Source organism: Buteo buteo, chromosome 6 (genome assembly GCF_964188355.1).
Source record: "Buteo buteo chromosome 6, bButBut1.hap1.1, whole genome shotgun sequence".
Classification (NCBI taxonomy): Eukaryota; Metazoa; Chordata; class Aves; order Accipitriformes; family Accipitridae; genus Buteo; species Buteo buteo.
The window spans coordinates 2,294,496-2,314,450 of NC_134176.1; the positions used below are offsets into that span (position 1 = coordinate 2,294,496).

Consider the following 19,955-nt stretch of genomic DNA (forward strand, 5'->3'; position numbering starts at 1 on the left):
TGGGGTGGTACATGCTCAGTACATCTTCAGGTTCACCCAGAGATGAAGAATTTGGTTGACATATTTGCCACGTAGGACATGTAGTTGTGCTCACACTGGGTAGGAGTGAAACAGTAGAAAGGGCTCTTTTAGGAAAAGAAGGGTCACCATCACCTCCAGCCCAAAAGTATCAGCCATCTCCTCCATCCAGCCCTTCTAGTAGAAATTCAGAGCAGTGCAGCCAGAGAATAAAGTAAAATACCCCCCCCCAAATAACAACTCACTTCACTGCACAATACTACCTCCAGGGGGAAGATGAAAAGAGAGTAAGCCAGAAGTGACAGATGTTACATCTCTTACTGTACTGATACTGATTTTAGGGGGATAAAGATAGCGTAAGAACCCATACTGAACAGAGCAGACCATACATCACCTAAAGCCTTATTCTTCTTGCTTTGAATATAATATTTAAGGCAGAGAATAAGATCGCTTACAAAGACTAACACACTCTCCTGATCCATCTCTCTTTTTTGCTTACCATGAGCCTATTTTACTGGGGTTTTTTTGTTGCTGTTTTAACATCTTCTGCCCTCAGATTCCCCATGACATGCACACAACACACACACAGAAGAGCCATCCTGCCTTTCAGTAACATTCGCCCAGGGTTGGTTTTATGGATGACAGGGCTTTTATAGGGCAAATATTCAACATTTGAGTCTTCATTTCCACTGTTCAGTGACCTACTTTATGGAGATGTGTGGGGGCGAGGCTGCTAGGGCATTACTTCAGGTCCATTTATATAAGATACTCAGGACATAAATCTATGCCTTTCTTGTTGAAAGTACAAAATGTCAAGGGAAAAATATTCCTACTAAACAAGTGCAATGCCTAGTATGCCAAGAGGCTGGCACGTCCCTTGCGTGGCAACACATCCCTTTCCAATCTGCTGGAGGGACAGAGGAGACCTAACCGTCTCCCTCCTTCCTTATGAGGTGGCACAGTCCCTCCTGCCTCACTCGGTGACTCCAGGAGGAACCTCGTGCACGCCAGGAAGAGAGAATTCTCCCCCAAACCAGCAAACAGACACAGCACGATATTAATATATCCGTGCAAGTCCTGGCATTTGGAAAACGTGTTTGTGCCTAGGCCTTATGTTCATAATTACCACAGCAGTAATGAATCTTGATGAATCAGTAATGACCTTCAAAAGCACACTGAAACTATTTCAGCTTCCACTTAATCGGGTAATGAAGTCATACAAATAGGCAGAATTTCTTTTAAGATGCTAAATAAGGCTGATCCCAAACACTAGTTTTTCTTCCCCCTTTCTGATTTTCTTGAGTGTTACAGGACAGTAAATTTAAGAACTGACATCATTCATCACTGCCTGCAGAAATTGTGACGAGCTTATAGGTGCAGCCATCTAATGGATGTTTCCAATAAATCCCATCAATTTCCCAAATGATTCCCCAGCAAGTACAGATAATATAGCAGTTACTGTCTGCCAGATGGGCAATGCATGACTGCACAAACTTCACTGTCCACTTCACCCTGGCAAGCAGGTAACAAAGTTTGCATGCAACTGCCATCCATCATGCCAAACTCAGCTCTTACCCTACAATAATCCTCTCAGTTCTTTACCTGTTCATAAGCTATGCACTAATAAGCTTGAAGAACATGTTTCTTTTGGCCGACAGGCTGCTCCCTTGTCCATGAATCTGTTGGTTAGTGTTTCTATCCCTACATTCTTCAAGGGATCATTGAGGTGGGAAGGGAGCTCAGGAGGTCTCTAGTCCAAGCTCCAGCTCAAGGCATGGCCAGATGTGAGGTCAGACCAGGCTGCTTAGGGCTTTATCAGGTCTTCAAAACCTCCCGGGCATGGAGATCCCACAATGTTTCCCGCTCAGACGTCCTCACAGGGAAAAAGTTGCTCCTTATATGCAGTCTGAACGTCTCATTTCAACTCACACCCCTTGCCTCTCACCTTCCCAGTACACACTGGTGGAAGAGCCTGGCTCCATCCTCTCGATACATCCCTTATAGGCAGGGGATGGCTGCTGTTAGGTGCCCTAGAGCTGTCTCTTCTCCAGGCTGGACAAGCCCCTTCCCCCAGCCACTCTTGACCATCTTCATGGCCTCTGCTGTACTCAACCCGGTTTGTTGAAGCCTCTCCTACATTGAGGGTCCAAAACTGGACGCAGTATCCATTGGCCTCCATTGCTGCCATGGCACGTTGCTGCTCATGGTCATTCACTGCCTGCTGGGACCCCGCGGAGCTGCTCCCTGGCCAGGCAGCCCCAGCCTGTACCACTGCAAGGGAACAGCCCTCCACAACTACCTCCCCAAGCTCCTTGCGTTGCTCCAGCATAGGCATTCTGAAGTTAACTAAAAGTCCACAAAATTGCACAAAATCATTTCAAGGGTTATCAAACAGTAAAAATAAATACTTCTGGTTTATACTTACAAAAGTGAGCAAAAAGAAGTGAAATATTCAAGGATCCCTGAACAATAACACAAATAGAAAATAAATAGCAAATAATAAAATAAGAACTAACTAAACTAAATAAAATTAGTGTTTTCCTCCCACCTCTCAAGGTTTGTGTATGTGTGCATTACGTTTCAGGGTGGGACACAGAAAAGGTGAACTGTGTAAAAATGCTGACTGCTTGTTCACTTATACACGCACAAATTTTGCGCCTCTATCAGTGAACACAACTCTCTGCAACTCATTTTCCAAACACACCTTATTTCCAGTCCACATCTCCAAACTATGCTTCATCAGTTTGGCTATAAAGATGCTACGAAAGACTGTGCTGAAGGCTGCCCTAAAGTCAAGGCAAACAGCTTTTCTTTCCCTCTCCTTGCCCACAGAGACAGTCTTTTTATTGTAGCAGGCAACCAGGCTGGGTCAGGCACAGCCAGCTTCTGATAATCCATGCTGGGTGCTTCCAGTCACCTCCTGGTCCTTCACGTGGACTGACAGCTTCTAGAAGGTGAGGATGACTGGCCTGTACCCCCCTGCATCTCCTTCGTGCCTTCTTGGAAGATGGGCTAAAATTTCAGTTTTCCCAGTCTTTGTTAGATCTCTGTAGGTCACCATGACTTTTCAAAGATAACAAAGTGGCCTTGAAGTGACACTGGCCAGTTCCCTTAGATACCTCCTAGCCAGTCCCATGGGCTTATATATGTCCGTTTTGCTTAAGTGGCCCCCAACTCAACCACACGGCTTTCCTTCCCAGGCTCCTCTCCAAACCACAAGTCAATCCTGTCTCATTGCCCTGTTGTACACAATATTCTTCATGAAACACTTGAAGTGGGCAAACTTTCCAGACTCATGTCAGAAGCAATGTGGTGCTCAAGCGGGATCTATGGTACCAGTATTGTACTGAAGATGGAGGGCAGGTTCATGTATTAAAATCTAAATAATAATTTATCATGGAAGTTGTAAGAGAGATTGTTTAGCCATGGTATGTACTTGCAAATTATTACTGACTTTGTAAAATCTGGAAAATAGAACTCTGGATATGCTCTTTGAGGCAAAAGTGTGCATTTAATCTTTTTGAAATAGCAGAAAGCATATACTTGAATATGTTTGGTAAAAAGGGGTCAGAAGATGTCTATTAAACATTTTCCTTCCATGCTGTCCTGGTTTTCACAGGGATAGAGTTAATTGTCTTCCCAGTAGCTGGTACAGTGTTCTGGTTTGGGTTCAGTATGAGAAGAATGTTGATATCACACTGATGGTTTCAGTTGTTGCTAAGTAGAGTTTATACCAAGTCAAGGATTTTTCAGCTTCTGATGCCCAGCCAGCAAGAAGGCTGGAGGGGCACAAGGAGTTGGGAGGGGACACAGCCAGGGCAGCTGACCCAAACTGGCCAAAGGGGTATTCCATACCGTGTGATGTCATGTCCAGTATATAAACTGGGGGGAGGTGGCCTGGGGCAGATCACTGCTCGGGAACTGACTAGGTATCGGTCAGTGAGTGGTGAGCAATTGCATTGTGCATCACTTGTTTTGTATATTCAATTCTTTTATTATTATTATATTATTATTATTGTCATTTTGTTAGCATTATTTTTATCATTATTTTCTTCTTTTTCTATCCTATTAAACTGTTCTTATCTCAACCCATGAGTTTTACTTTTTTCCGATTCTCTCCCCCATCCCACTGGGTCGGGGGAGCGAGCAAACGGCTGCGTGGTGCTTAGCTGCTGGCTGGGTTAAACCACAACACATACTATAAAAATGCTTTCCAGTGTGTTCTTTGTTGTCTTACTTCTAAACGGCATGCACTGCATGCCTTATCCCAGTGAATAACAAGCACAATCTGAGGAAAAGCACAGCAGCTCTTCATATAAAAGACAGGATGGATAGTAGATATAATACTGACACTACTTGCCGCTGCATTTTAACAGAAAATAGTATTCTGAAAACAGAAATGCTTTTCTTTATCCTTCTCCATAGAAATCAACCAGCAACAACTCTTTTTTTTTTTTTTACTTCTGGTTGCAACAAATTTTTGTCAGGAAAAAAATTCTTCATTCAGAATGTTTTCTAGTTCATTTTATTAACATAGACTACCTCAGTTATTAAAGTTGACTACTGGGGGGAAAATTCTATGAAATCTATTGGTTACAAACCAGCTATTAGCAATGAGATAAAGAAAAGCAGGCAATTACTATTGTGTTACATATTCCTATTCCATAGTACAAGATATTTATTATCAAAGTAATAGCCAAGGCTCTAGCTTATCAAAGAGAGAGACGTTTCAATCACTGATCTGGAAATACAAGTAACAGATACCTTAAACTTTCGGCTGATTGGTAATAGCATGATTCACCCACATGCAATGCGTAATCTTTAAGAAAAAAGAGCTCCTTCCGTACTTGGCACTTGCTGTTCGATTAGAGTAGCTGGATGGATTCAGTTTGGTTAACGTAACACCCTCCTGTTTCTCCTTATAATTTCCTACTAGCTATTTTTTCATGACTCTGAATACCTTGAAGTCCTAAATAAAGGCCAAAGTCCTTTTACAGAAGCAATAACTTTCTGACAGTAAAAGAAGACGCGCCTGGGTAAATCAGATCCTAGCGCGTTTTGGGGAGAGTGCACCACATGCTACTTATTCAGGTTTCTGTTCTTTAATCAAAGCAACTCAGCCCTTGATCAAGGGTCTGCTTGGATATCTTCGTGGTGAGAAGTGCTCTGTGTATGCACCTTTTTTCCCTGAGTAAAGGAAAGCCATAGCTTGGCTGTATCAAAGTAAAACTGATATCAAAGAAAGCCTCCTTACCTGTACTGCTGGAGATGTTGACATCAATGCTGATATCGGATATGCCACCTCCCTTCAGAGACGCAACACATGTGTATGTCCCAAAGTCAGTGAATTTCAAGTCAATAATGTCCAGGTTTGTGGTGCCAGGTGAAACATCGGGGTCAGTCTGTGTGATGACCATCCTTTCAGAGCTTCGCAAGGGACGTCCATTTTTAAACCAGCTGAACGTAAGCTCTTCAGAAGGGATGGCTTCCACCTGGCAGGAGATTTTCACCTCTCGCCCAATCTGGATGTTGTCATCTTTGTGATATGGGTCAGGGGTGATCCAAAAGCGTCCTTTTTTTAAGGCTGAAATATGCAAAAAAAAGTTTACTATAATAAAGTACAAATTTTGCACATTCAGACTTTGCAAAGACTTATGCTCACGCTATGCTTACATATGATTTTAATAGGGCTTGTAGTGATAGGACAAGGGGTAATGGTTTTAAACTAAAAGAGGGTAGATTTAGACTAGCTATAAGGAAGAAGTTTTTTCACTGTGAGGGCGGTGAAACACTGGCACAGGTTGCCCAGAGAGGTGGTCGATGCCCCATCCCTGGAGACATTCAAGGTCAAGTTGGAGGGGACCCTGAGTAACCTGGTCTAGTTGAAGATGTCCCTGCTCATGGCAGGGGGGTTGGACTAGATGAACTTTAAAGTTCTTAAAGAACTTTCCAACCCAAACCATTCTATGATTCTATGATGCTCGGGAATTCACTGAAACTTCCAATGCACACATTTAGCACATGGTTAATTTTTTTGTAGGATCAAATCTTAATCAATTATCATCACAGAGTATACATTGCTAAAATACTTGTCATTTCCTAAATGAAAAATAGGAAGTCACAGCACCTAAATCAGTTTGAGCTGCTGGCAACTGAAGAGTAACCAAAAAAATTCATGAACACTCAGTGTTTGTTATCTGTCTCCGGAGGTATTTACAAGCCCTTCCTCGCCCCCATGCTATCAGAGCACTGAGAGAAGAGAAAATAGAGATATCAACCTAACATCACTAATACAACCAGCGGTGTCATCTCCAATCTATCCGGAAAACAAACACAACCATGCAAAATAGCTTTATGTCAGCTGGTTAAATGAGAATAGGTAAGCACATGCCTGAGGCTACAGCCTGCCCTGGTTTACATACACTGCTCCTTCCCCGGGGCAGCCTGGAGGGCTCCCTCAGTCCCCGCGGCTGCCCGGAGCCTTACCCCACCGAACTGCGGAGCGTGGTCCAGGTGGGGAAACTGCTGCCAGCTCTAAAAGGTAAGGGGGCTCAAAGTTCATCTTTAGGCAACGGTCAACGGGAAAAGGCAAGAAGATGCTCTTCAGAGGTGTCACCACGCAGGACAGCCCACCACGAGCACCTTGGTTGCGCTTCCCCAGCTGGGTCTTGTCAGATGAGGAAAACCCATCCCGTACTCGCAGGAGAAACCTGAGGCTGAAGGTTGCACACATAACTGAGAGCAGAACATCATCATTTAGAGAGGCACACTGTATCCCAAGGATCTCTACCTGCATCCAAGACTATTGTCCTGGTTTCAGCTGGGATAGAGTTAATTGTCTTCCTAGTAGCTGGGTACAGTGTTCTGGTTTGGGTTCAGTATGAGAAGAATGTTGATAACACACTGATGGTTTCAGTTGTTGCTAAGTAATGTTTAGACTTAAGTCAAGGATTTTTCAGCTTCTGATGCCCAGCCAGCAAGAAGGCTGGAGGGGCACAAGGAGTTGGGAGGGGACACAGCCAGGGCAGCTGACCCAAACTGGCCAAAGGGGTATTCCATACCGTGTGATGTCATGCCCAGTATATAAACTGGGGGGAGTGGAGGTGGGGGGATCCCCTCTCGGGGACTAACTGGGCATCGGTCAGGGGGTGGTGAGCAATTGCATTGTGCATCATTTGTATACTCCAATCCTTTTATTATTACTATTGTCACTTTATTATTGTTATTATTATCATTATTAGTTTCTTCCTTTCTGTTCTGTTAAACTGTTCTTATCTCAACCCATGAGTTTTACTTTTTTTCCGGTTCTCTCCCCCATCCCACCGGGTGGGAGGGCGTGAGTGAGCGGCTAAACAGCGCTTAGTTTCTGGCTGGGGTCAAACCAGAACAACTATTTAAGGCTGCAATATAAATTACTTTAATTCTCTAGCCCACAGCAAAGCAGAGATCAGGTAGCCTCAGGGTTTCAGATGGGAACCCCAAGGCAGACGAGGTTTTTGAGACCATCTCAAAGGCAGGCTCAGTGCTCAGGAGAGCCCTACACCCATGCAGGAACACAGTAACTCTGGAAAACATTATTTCCCACCATCTTCCTGGTGAGACCAGCATCTTTTACTAGCATTCGCTCATCAATCTCCTGCACAAAAGTAAAACAATACTGCAACTCACTTATCTGATTTTTCTTGTCACTCTCTAAATGAGCTTAGAACTATCACCATTTACATCAATAAAGTGATTGCTCTAAAGCAGTGTTGGTATGATACTTATTTTTGAAAGAGTGCTTCAGAATCAGCCGTTAAGTCTTTCAGATACACATATATTTTGATGTACTGAATATAAAATGCTACTTATACAATCCCAAGAACCCTCTCCCCCATATAAGTGTGCATAAGTATATATGTATGTTTATATATGTTATCTCCAACTGGAAAAGTCCCACAATTAAAATACCAGTTAGAAATGTTACAAGCAAATACCCAGGTTGAATGCAAGCACTGGAAGACATCTTTAAATCCATCATTTCTTGTCATCATGCTGACTTCTATCCTAAAAGTTTTCCAAGTTGCCCTGTTTTCTCACACTCTCTGCCCCCTCATCCACGCACAGTGCCCCACACGTGGAGCATTTGAGTAAAGGACCCGTTTGCAGCACCCTCCTTTCTGCCCTCATATATTTACACACTTACAGCCAACGAAGCGTGACGTCATTACAAACGGCAAAGGCTATGAGCTGAAAATTTCCCTGGATCCCACACTTGGGTAACATCTACTTTTCACTCGCTGCATTCAGAAAGCGTAACAACATCAAATACAATATAGATGGATAAGGCACCAAGCACGCTAAGAAAGCACGGTGCTTCAGCTCCTTACATCTCTACAAGTGGCGAAAACGCTAATTCAGACTCAATTTTGTTGGCTCAGTAGCTCCTTGAACAAAACAACTCTTGGGAGCTTGCAAATGCCATGCTGAATTAGCACTTTCACAACTTCGAAGAGAATTAACACTTAATGAATAATTAGGGTTTTTTCAATGTGGGAAAAGAAGCATAAAATCTGGCTACTTGTGGACACCCCCTCACACACGGTGTGAGAAACTTCTTCCATTGAGGAAGCCAGCCCTTTTAATTAGAGAATGAAAAAACTGTTACATTTGCTGTGCTGATCAGGTATGGCAAGAAAGGCGTTTGTCTGGGTGCTGCTGTTTAGTTGTAACTGTGTATTCAAGAATCCAAGTGGCTGATGTGTTTTTAAGAATTTATTATTATTTCATTTATTTAAGAAAGTTTCATGACTTTTACCAAGATTAAGTTTGCACCAAAACGCGCTAGTCTTTACTGAGCATCTCTCATTTGCTTTTAAAAGCTGCAGCCAGTTTCCCAGGAAGCAGAACGAACACGCGCTTTGATTCAAGAGGATGAACTATACATTGTATGACAGCGAAACTGCCACAGCAAGTAACTTTGAAACACGAGCTGAACTTTTTTGTTTGAAAATGGAAGAACAATGCTTACATACACAAAAAAACAGTAAATATATTATGCAAATAATTTCCAGACAGGGAAAAAGAAAAAAATAACTCAGTAGGCATGATGAGCAGCACATTTCAACCAGAATTAGTTGCTAATAACCTCAATAAACTATTTTTATTTCTGAATTTTTCTCCTTTTCTTTGAGTGCTCATATAGACCATTTCATCAGCTTCTCATTCTTACAAAGGAACAACAACGTCTAATAGAAAAGTCACATGAACTTTCATCTCTCCTTCGTTACGGCTAGTGCCACAATACCGTCTGCAAGCTAAGGTAAGGGGTACAGAACCTCCAACTTTGGGCCATAAGCCACTTACTTCATGGCCCGGGAAGGGCTCCACGCTCTGTCTCATGGACTGAATTACAAAACCAACTAAATTTTGTGTCTATTGCCTGTTGGTTTGGTTTTATGCAGGCTGTGTTAGGTACAAGAAATAACTGGGCTGGATCATCCACTCTCCTGATCTGCTACAGCAAAGTCTAACCACCGAAGAGCTGTGCAGAGCACACACCCAAGCTCCTCCCTTCCCCCAAACCAAACCTCTTAACGTCTCTTAAGCCATGTGAACGTACACACTATATTCATCAGTTACAGCCGTGAAATCCCCACATCAAACAATCCAACTGTGTAACTACAACCTATGATTGAAAGTCAATGTACTGTTTTCATAACCTCATTCTCCAAGACTCCAAAAACTGCACAGCTATCAGCATTTTCTTCTGTCAACAACAAAATCAGCAGAAAATTTGACTTTAAAATACAGTGTCTTTTCAGAGTTAAGATCATTAAACAACCCATATCTGTAAATACCTAATCTCACTTGGCACCAGAATAAACACAGTGATCTCTACAATTAACCTGTGTATCTTGGAATTTCTAATGTGCCACCAAAGCACATGAAAATCACCATCTGTACCTGGAAGATATCCCCAAGAAATCAACCGCAGGTGCTGAAGACATCTGATAGCTGCAGACATGTGAAGCTGGAGGGCGGTGGAAGCGGGGAGCAGCATGGAGCCCTGACGGGCAGACACGCTCCTCTCCGACCTGGGAGCTGGGACCACGGCCAGAACTGTCCCAGGCACGATAGTGCCGAGTTGCTCAATATTTGGCCCAGAAGCAGCCCAACAAACAGAGTGCCTCTCGCTGGAATTCCTGGTGGGCTTGCTCCACCATTCATTTTCAAGGATGGAAAGCACTGCAAGATGCAGTACTGCCGCCGGTCCTGAGCGGTCGCAAACCTCCCTTCCCCAAATCCCAAAAATGGCAGTAGCAGCTACGGTGCTACAGCATCCTAGGAGGTAGAGCTCTTTGTAGGAAGGGGAAATTGAACCTGGATCTGCCGCTCCAGACTGATGAGACTCCAAATCCCTTCACATACTGGAAACTTCCTGACCTACCGGGTCAGAAACCCTTCCAAGCAAATGAACCACTCTCGGTTACGCTGCAATGGAGCAGAGCACTGTGAAAGTCAGAGTTTAGGGCATTCTTGGCCAGCAGAGGCAGGAGCGGCTGGGATGACCCTGCTCAGGTCTTTGAAAGAAAAGTTATTACAGCAATGAAGGGCCTCGTTAAGCTAGTCTCAGGCCCTGGACTAACAGGGGTGCCCTTGGGAAACCGACATGGGGTCAGTAGACTCCAGAGTGACTGTGCCTTCAGCAGTCTTGGGAATACAAAGCTGTTTCTTGCAGGCAAGAAGGTGTAGAGTCTTAGGTACACATATGCTAGACGTGGTCTCCAAAATGACTACAGACCTGATGGATTTACGTTGTGTGTCATATACTGACCTCTTGGGAACACCTGATTTGAGCCTGATACAAATCCAGCAGGTAATGGAAAAGTGATTTCTGTATGTATTCTGCACACACGTTTGCATTCACGGTCAATCCCCCTAAAACAGTGGTTTGGATTTCCTCTTGTGTAGGTTCTTGGACCATAATTTGCAGGCATCCCCCTATATAACATCAAGTATATTGAAACATGCAATGAATTCTTACTCTGGCTTTTCCATGCATTATCAGTTATGTTTGAGGCATCATCAGAGGTTTCCATAAGGTTAGATATAGCAAATAAGAGACACAAGGTTAACCAGCAGAATGCAGACGTGTTAACCACAGCTGCTTCCCAGCAGAGATTTCGGAACATAATCAACACAAAGGGCTACAAAATAGCAGCAAATGTGCAAATAAGTCTGTAAGTGTTCTTTGAGACTCATGAAAGTGCCAGTCTTTCTCCAAAGAGGCCCCAAAGAACTATGATGTGATCAAATAAACAAAGATGAAACAATTTTTTCCTCAAACTCCTCACAAAACTGTCTTTGCCCTCCCTCATTAATTACATTTCAAAGTAATAAAACGCATTTCAGTATCTCAACCAAGGTCTGTTTGCATTCATCAGGTTAAGTCGCATCTTCCCACCCCCACTCCGATCAACCCAAAACACTCCTTTAATGCATCAAAATGTTCATATCTCATCAATGCACATTTCATGACATACAAATGGCATCAAACACCATAACTGAATCCATTAGCTGCTGCACTATTTGCAGGCTTTGACATAATAACTTTTGGCCACTGGCTGCTTCCTAAGCTGGCGCAGGACATTAGGGAATGCTCAGCTTTGTGTTTGCTGATGTTTGTGTCTGTGTGCAGCCCACAGCAACAGCAATATTTAGTAGCAGAACTAGTAAGCTCCCCTCAAGGAGCAATTCACTGATTTACTAGCAGTAACTGCAAATTACTGATTTTAACCTTAACTGAGCAGTCAGATGCCACGTGAGGTCCAGCCTCTGTGCACTCACCAGAAGTGGCTTCGACTAGCTTTGATTCTTCCCCTTCACTATTTTGTTAAGGCTAGTGAGCAATTTTGTTTTAACCTGTTTTCAGTGAACAAGACGAGAACGTCACCTGATAATCTGCCAAGATCTAAAGACCTGCATGTGTCTTGGAGCACCATGAGTACATTTTGGAGGTTTGGTGAACTCAGCATCCAGCACGCCACTTGTTTCTGAGCACCCACCACTGGTATTCTATCAAGTAAGTGCCAATACCTTCACCTCCAGAGCCAGCTCACTTCCAGGATCCTCCAACACTGCTGGGGGTTCTGTGTTTCAGCTGCATCCCCAGGGTCAGGCAAGGCAGCAAACCTTTCTTAGTGTTCAGATGTTACTGACCCCTTGATTTTTCCTTCTCACATGCATGAATAAAAGTTTGTGCTAATGGGAAAGATCTTGACTTTATTTTTAAGGCCAATGGCCTGCAGAGAAACAGCGAGAAAAAGAGCAAAGATCCAATCCAATGTTCACCACAGTGAATGATGGTCCTTCCATGACTTCTATATGCTTTATGTTGAGCCCTTTTCCAATACTTCTGTTTTACATCAAAGGAAAAAAAGCGGAAAAAGCACCGTGGGAACAGCTGGCTTGGGAAGTGAGCTGCAAACCCCAGCTTCATTCTCCAGAAACTCCAGGCTGTTAATCCAGACATAGACTGCTTGCTTTAAAAGTCTGAGAAGCAACTCTCCACATTACTGCTGTGATCTTTGTACCAAAAGATGATTACTGGGATGATTCATTGGTTCTTGAGAGAAAGATGTAAGGCGGGTGGCAGGTAAAGAAAGTCAACTCTTATCACCAGCTCTTGCTTCAATCACACCAGGTCCCTCATCTCCTTAGAGCCTTACAGATGGGAAAAGCAATCCTGCTTTCACACAACTGCAATTCAAAAGATTCACAGCCTTACAACAAAGATTTTAGATAGTCCCTAAAAGACTCGTAAAGTGTATTCATAAACCTAACCTTTTTCCTAATCTGTCAAGACACCTTGAGAAGCCAGCTTTTCTCACTGCATGCTCTTGCTCATACTTGCAGTCTTTGCTGGTTACTAGATTTTGTAGGGGAAAATAAAAACTCAACTTCCTTCCCCTCAAGGAGCAATTCACTGATTTTGCTTGCAGCTGTGGAGGTATCAGACACAGCTCATCTGTGCCTGTCCAGGTTTAAGGCACCAGCTTTGTAATATAGAATTTCAGCAATAAATAAATACAGCAGTCAGTGAAATACACAAGTTCAACATACAGAATGGATGCATTTAATATGTGGGGTGTAAGCACCCGGATCTGGTTTGGTGGTTTCTGTGACTAACACATGATCTTTATTAAATCATAAGTATCCCACCACTGAAAAATAAGAAAAAATAAAATTACTTGGTTCACTGTCATTAAAGGCACACAAAAATGTATAGTAGTACATCAAGTGATGTTTTACTGCAGGAATGCTGAATTATTTATGTTCCCCTGAAATAATCTGTTTCAAACCTCAAACAGCAGAGAAAAAGGCACATTTCAACTTATGTCATTACTCTGATGCATCATTTCTGTGACCTGAGCTTTGCTGTATTACAATGACACACGTAACTAATTGCAAAGCAATCACAAACTTGGACTAATGTGCAGATCGTCTCTGTTAAGTGAAAAAAGATCTGTGTTTAAGTTGGGGGATCACAGACTACCAGCTGACCAGGAGTCTGTAACACTGGTTTCCCATGAGATAGGGACCATCCCACCACGTTGCCTTGCAACACAGGCAAAGGACAAAACAAATACGATTACCTCTTGATGCTTCCTTAGCCACCTGTTTGTCAAAGCTATCATCCAACATGACACAACTGGGCTGGGTTTCAGATTGTTTGTCTGAATAATTAAATGAATGAATGTATGAAACAAAGGAATCTACTCCAGTACCACACCTTGGGAACTGCGCTACAGTCCATATTGTCTGGTTTACTTATTTTTATGTGAAAGCCCAGCATAAATGGATCTCTGTACTAAATAAAAAGGCGTTCCCACTGAAGGAGGACTCATGGAAATCCTTCTCTGATGTTTCTTTCTTCATTGATATGTCTACCTCTATCAAATCAACAGAAGCAAAAAAAAGTTCCTCTCATAAGCTCCAAAGAAACACGAAGTCTTTGTTTATTTTGGCTGTGGGCAACAATGCTGCATTGTCTTCAGTATTCTACAGGATATTGCCTTAACCTACATTATCAAACAGCTAAGCTGAGTAGAGACAATTTAACAACTGTCCAAAATATCTTTCTCACTAGTGAATATCACAGTGTAGTTCGTTAAACTTCATTCTGTTACATTAAAATACATTTTGACATTATTGTGTATAAGAAACTTTGAAAACTCAAATTTGCTTTTGCCAACCAACGAAACACTTGAAAGGAAAATAACAAAAAGAAAATCATTCAGTATTACAGTCTTCTAGCCTAATTAGAAAACAGAAGAGCAAATCCACACTCCACGTAAAAAAGTTTGCAGATATCAGCTCTCCATAATGAAAGTTTATCTGGATTATGACATCTGTACAGTCTGCTCATCAATTCTGGACACAGACGAGCCCACTCTGAAGTGTGCTGTAGATAACCACCTCTGTTCCTTTCTGATGAATGACTATCGTCCATCATACTCAGCACTGTTATAGACATGCAACCATGTATGGAAAATTTCAATAACAAACAGCAGACCACATTTACAAATGGAATGCTTTTTAAGGCCACACTATTCTGCGGTGAATGACACAGCCACGTCCACATCTGATGCAAAGTAAAGTCTCAGCTCAGCCTCAAGTCCAAATGTACCCGAGATCCAACCTGGACACGTGCTTCATGCCATACTTCAACGAAGCAACCTGTAGCCAGGTCAGGGTAGAAAACTTTGCTCTAGTGAAACTGGACTTCATGATGTGGTGGTGGTTTTGAATTTGGAGCATGGTGTGACTCTTGGACAATAAAGAATAGGAAGCTTTACTAATGGGATGCAGTTGTTGAAATGGTAATTTTATTGGATAAAACCTCTATGTCCAGCTGGTGCTTCAAGAACTCAATTTTCCAAATAGTAAGGGAAATAAGATTAACGGATTTGGGGGAATAATATAAACTGGGGGGGGGGGGGGGAAGTATGTCCAAATTCAGCGTTACTTAAAGAAGAATCATTTAAGAAAGTCTAAAATAGATGGTTAAAGGCTCACACATCTGCTGGTGACTAATTAAAACAACGGAGAGAGAAAAGAAAAACTGCAGTTCACAGTTCCATCTGCAGTTTCTCATTGTCACTGTGCACTGAGCACTTCTAATTAGAGAGCACACCGGCCACAAATTGAGTAGCAGCAGCCTTGGGTGCCTGAGCTCTTCCCTCTGGATATGCCAAGGTTTCTGCAAGTCCTTCTGTTTCCTCCTTCAACTGTTCACCTCTGATTTTTTGTGCTATTCTAACACTCAGCTGCTGTAATCACAGCGTTTTGTGGGTTTTTTTTAATCAAATAGCGGCTGAGAGGCAACAGACCCTTCTTTCTATCCAGCTTTTGCTTTTTGTCTCTGAACAATCTTGAAAACCATCCTGCACCACAGATCACAAGAAGCCATCCTCTCCCTGGGGGGTTTAAACTGGGTCTCAAATAATAAGTCATGGTAGATGTGGCCTGGCAGGGTCTGAAAGATCTACCATACAGACCAAATCAGCGCACATTTCAATGTCTTTCAGTAAGAACCCTCCCTGGTCATTCCTGGAACCAAACAAAGCAATAAACCCCCCCGAAAACCAGAATTGTGCAAATCTGCCAATATGTGCTTTGTCTTCCAGCCAGTTCACGGGACCTAGAAACTCTGAGAGTGAGCACCTTGTGTCCAGTCATGGGCTTCACCTTTTCTCTTGCAGAAATACCAAACTGGATAAAAAGAAAGTGGACGGGATAGATCCCTCAATATCTTCTGCACAGCACCAGCCCACAGCATTTTTTGAATTAAATACTCAAAGTCTTGCCAACTTGCCCGCACAGCAGTTGCGTCTATTTTGTACCCTGTTATTCAGACCCATTCTTGGCTGAAAGGGGACCACCAGGTCTGCCAAGGTCAGCATCATACTGTTGTTTTATTTCTCCTCTAGCAGAGAAAGCTTTCTTACCTTATGGCTCATAGCTACAACCCTATAACTGCTTGGTCCACTGCTGAGATATAGAAACTTTCTTATTCTGAAAGGAGGTCTGCACATTTTGCTCAGAATTAAAAAGTCAGTCTAACATCAAATAAAATCACCCATAAACTCCGCACAGAGCTAGCTTCACCTGCATTAGCAGCAAATAATGCTATTTGATGTTTTCACATAAGAGAACTCTCTCCAGCAGAAAATATGCCTGCCGAGCGAGAAGGCAGGGTGCACCTTGTTCGGGTCATAAGGAGAACATTAAAAAGTAGCATAACTACATAAACATTCACAGAGCTTTTCAGGAGAATGCACCAAGGCTGACCACACTCAAAATTCAAATTTCTTAAATAGGGTATTTAGGACTCTGCGAGATAACTGTGACAAAATTATGCTGCCTGAATGTTCCCCATAGTTACCTTTCTATCCAAAGACAGACTTGAAGTAAAGTTTTGCTAAAAAAAGACATATATTCTCAGGATTTTACCAACAGTTCATTTTGCTTCTGTCAACACGGTTTTAGCTTAAAGTTTTTTAAAACCTTAACTTTCGGTAGCTATCAGAACAATTAAGTTGTCAAGCATCTTCTACTAGAGCATCTCCAAACTTTTTAATATCAAGTAATTATTTGGCACTTACAAGACCAGATGCATTCCCACTTTCAATTTAAATGCAAATACTGTGGAGAGATTTCAGGTTTTGTCTCTATTTTTATAAATGCTTCTAATTTTTAAAAGAAAAGGATTTATTATTCTGGAGATGCCATGTGGCAGGTGTCTGTTTTTACGTGTGCTCTAGTTAATTAGCTCCTATTTCTAACGCTGCTTTTCTTTTGAAGGAAGGGGAGGTGTATACTTCTTTGTAATGAAGAAGATTTCAGTTTACAAGTTACTCGGTATATGATCCATTAAATAGATAAAGCCGAGATCAAAGTATGTGAAACACAGCATGGTTTCTCTTTTAACTGCTTTTAGAAGTCAATATTCAAGAGAAATAAGCATCATCAGAAAAGCAAAAAGATATAGGTTCATAGAAATATTCAGGTAGGAAGGGAGCTCAGGAGGTTTCTAGATGAAAACTAGGTTTCCTGCTCAAAGCAGGGCCAGATGTGAGCTCAGACCGGGTTGTTCAGGGCTTGAAACCCTCCAGGGATGGGACTGCACAACCTTCTGCCCGCGGTTCCCTGCTTGTGAAAACCAGGAGTCATTCCAGGTGTCACGTCACACCAGTATAAAGCTGATTTGAGGACAGAAACTGCAGTCTCCTACCAGGGACCATCTGCCCAGTAGAAGGCTGTTTTCATCTCTGATTTTAAGCAGGTGCGGATAATTATTCAAACACATCAAGGTGGGTACATGAGGGTGAAATAGCAAAAAATGAATAAAGGCTAATGAATAAGCAGTGGTGACAAATTGGCAGCTGGCATTTAGTGCTTTCTGAAACCCCCAGCAGAAGAAAGGGAAAAAAAAAATACAAAACCAAACCATTTCCTATGCTACAAAATCCAACACTGTTACAGCTTGCCAAGACAACGTACTGCGTGCAATCCTGGCCAGACCTGTGGGCTCAGGGCTGCCCCATCCCACACGCTGCCCATCTCATGGGCAAAAGGGAACTTCACAAGTCTCGTCACAAGCCAGACAAGAATTGGGATATAAATTAAACAATTCAGAGAAGCTGACACAATCCCCAGTGGGCTGTGCACTTGCCAAACAAATTATAAATCCTCTGCACATTACAGCTGGGTGTTTTCCAGGGCCAACGCCTTTACAAAGTTTAATTCTTGTGCCAAAGCTGTCAAAAAAAATATAGTCTTGCTGAGTTTTCCCGGGTGCCCAAAAGTAATATAATGCAAATCTTCACTCTTCTCTTTGCCCACACACTGCTAACGAAACTCAGCACACAGTACTTGCTTTTCTTCCAAAACGTAGAGCAAACCCCCAGTTTCCAAGGCTTCCACACTGGATTGTCCCCATCTCCTGCTTCTTGTGTGGCTCAAGAGCTTTCTTTGACTGCAGGATTTCATTAGAGCCTGGATTTGTTCCAACATGGGATGCGTTTCCCTTCAACACTTTGTTTTTATTCCACAGTTCAATGCCTCAAAAATTAATCGGGTTCCTATAAAACTTTCCAAAATGATTTGTCAGACTGGGCAGACACCTACCAATCTCATTCACAGTTGCCTGATGCAATACCAATAAGTACCTCAAAACACATTTCAAGGTCATCAAAGTATCTTGGTAACATCAGAAGAAAAGATTGTGCACTGTTCTTTCACCTCTTCTCTTCCTCTCCCTTCAAGATGAGACAAAACTTTGAAAAACTCTTCTTTTTTTCTGCCAAAATAGTAACGTTAAGACTACACAAACCTCATCAGGTATTAATTGGCCAAGATCTAATACAATATTAAACTATGACACCACACCCCTGCCAAAAAAATGTATCATGCATTAGGAGTTAATAATTGTTGGCCAACCAACAGTAAGGGTAACTTTTTTCCTTGCCCCAGTGCAGAAAGAACGTGGATAGCTGATGCAGCTACAATGCAAGGGTCAGAAGGAGAGAAATCAAATGAATACTACCTCTTGAAATCCCTTCTGATATATCTTTATAGATATGTGATGCCCAACAGGCACACATGATGTTTCACAGAGCAGCAAACTTATTTAAAAATAAAATTTCTGTACACAAAAATTCTGGGAAGTCCTAATGAAAGGGCAGAAGAATCAATAAACCGTCTACATTTTTATATGGAAGCATTTTATGAACTCGTCCATGATACACTCCAGCCTGGGAGAGACAGCACATGCCCAAGACTGCTATTGCAGATAATAAAAATAAATGAACTTATTAAACTCTGAAGCTCAACTTTTTTACACATGCATTCTCAGAGCTGTAAACTTTTAGGATAGCACACTGGTAACTTATGGCTGTAGCAACACACTGGATATGCTGCAAGATCAGGTTTTCTAGGCTAAAATCTTGTCTCATTGAAGTCATATTCACAGGGTGCATCTCTTGGTGGAAGAATTGGAATTGGTGGGCTTTTTTTTTTTGGCTTAAACTGTACTTATGCTTAAAAAGCTGGAGGCGGCCCCCAAAAGATGCCTGCAGCAGCGCTGACTCCTGTAGGCGAGCAGGGGGAGCTGGTGTGGGGTGGGAGACCAGGCTGGTGCCCAGTCTCCAATTTACAGAGCTATTCTTCATCCTCATCCAGCGCAGGGGTCTCTCCCAAAGCCCTTTTGCAAACGTTTTTGAAAGGTCCCTTTAAACCCCACGCCAGAGGAAGGTAGTTTGTCTTGTCCAACAAGAAACAGCAGAACCTAAGCAAGGCGGTGAGTGCTGTTAAAACAAAGAGTTAAGTAAATTGCTTAAGATTAGGATAAAAAAAAAAATATACCTTGGCATAACATAAGAGGGAGGACAGAGAGAGCCCCTGGCAGGGCGAAGGTGCCGAACTGCCACGGTGGTTCAGCAAAGGCAAAGCCCAGCCGTCCATTCTGGCACGGCATTTGCAGAGCATGCCTGGTGTCACGCCACAGCAAAGCTGCTTTCAGGGGATGGCAAACCCACCACAGGCACGTTACGATGGCAATGAGAGAAGATCTCAATGTCAGAGCAGTGAAATACGGGAAGAGACTGCTGGGAGGGTGCTGGAAGAAAGCTATCAAAATTGCAGGTGGAGCTGGTAATTTTACAAAAAAAAAAAAAAGAGATTATACAAGAGATGAAATGAGATGAAATGGATGCCTGGGATAGACAGCTGGATTTGATGACCCAGGAGGGCCCTTCCAGTCTTATTCCGGAATATGAATTTCAAAACCTTGGCACTTTCACGAATTCACTCACGCTTTCTAGCCTGCCCCAAGGAAAGCACAACCATCAACGGATACTGAAAGCCAGCACGGGGGCTGCTGAATTTCCACC

The 19,955-nt window shown here is 42.6% G+C and overlaps 1 protein-coding gene across 1 annotated transcript in view; it reads right to left on the reverse strand.

Annotated features, from left to right (window-relative positions):
• Positions 1–19,955, reverse strand: part of MDGA2 (MAM domain containing glycosylphosphatidylinositol anchor 2) — a 382,446-nt gene that overhangs the window by 133,431 nt on the left and 229,060 nt on the right. Inside the window, exon 7 of the mRNA XM_075029427.1 lies at positions 5,273–5,602. Coding sequence (XP_074885528.1) covers positions 5,273–5,602 — 330 coding nt within the window. The remainder of the gene's footprint in view (positions 1–5,272; positions 5,603–19,955) is intronic.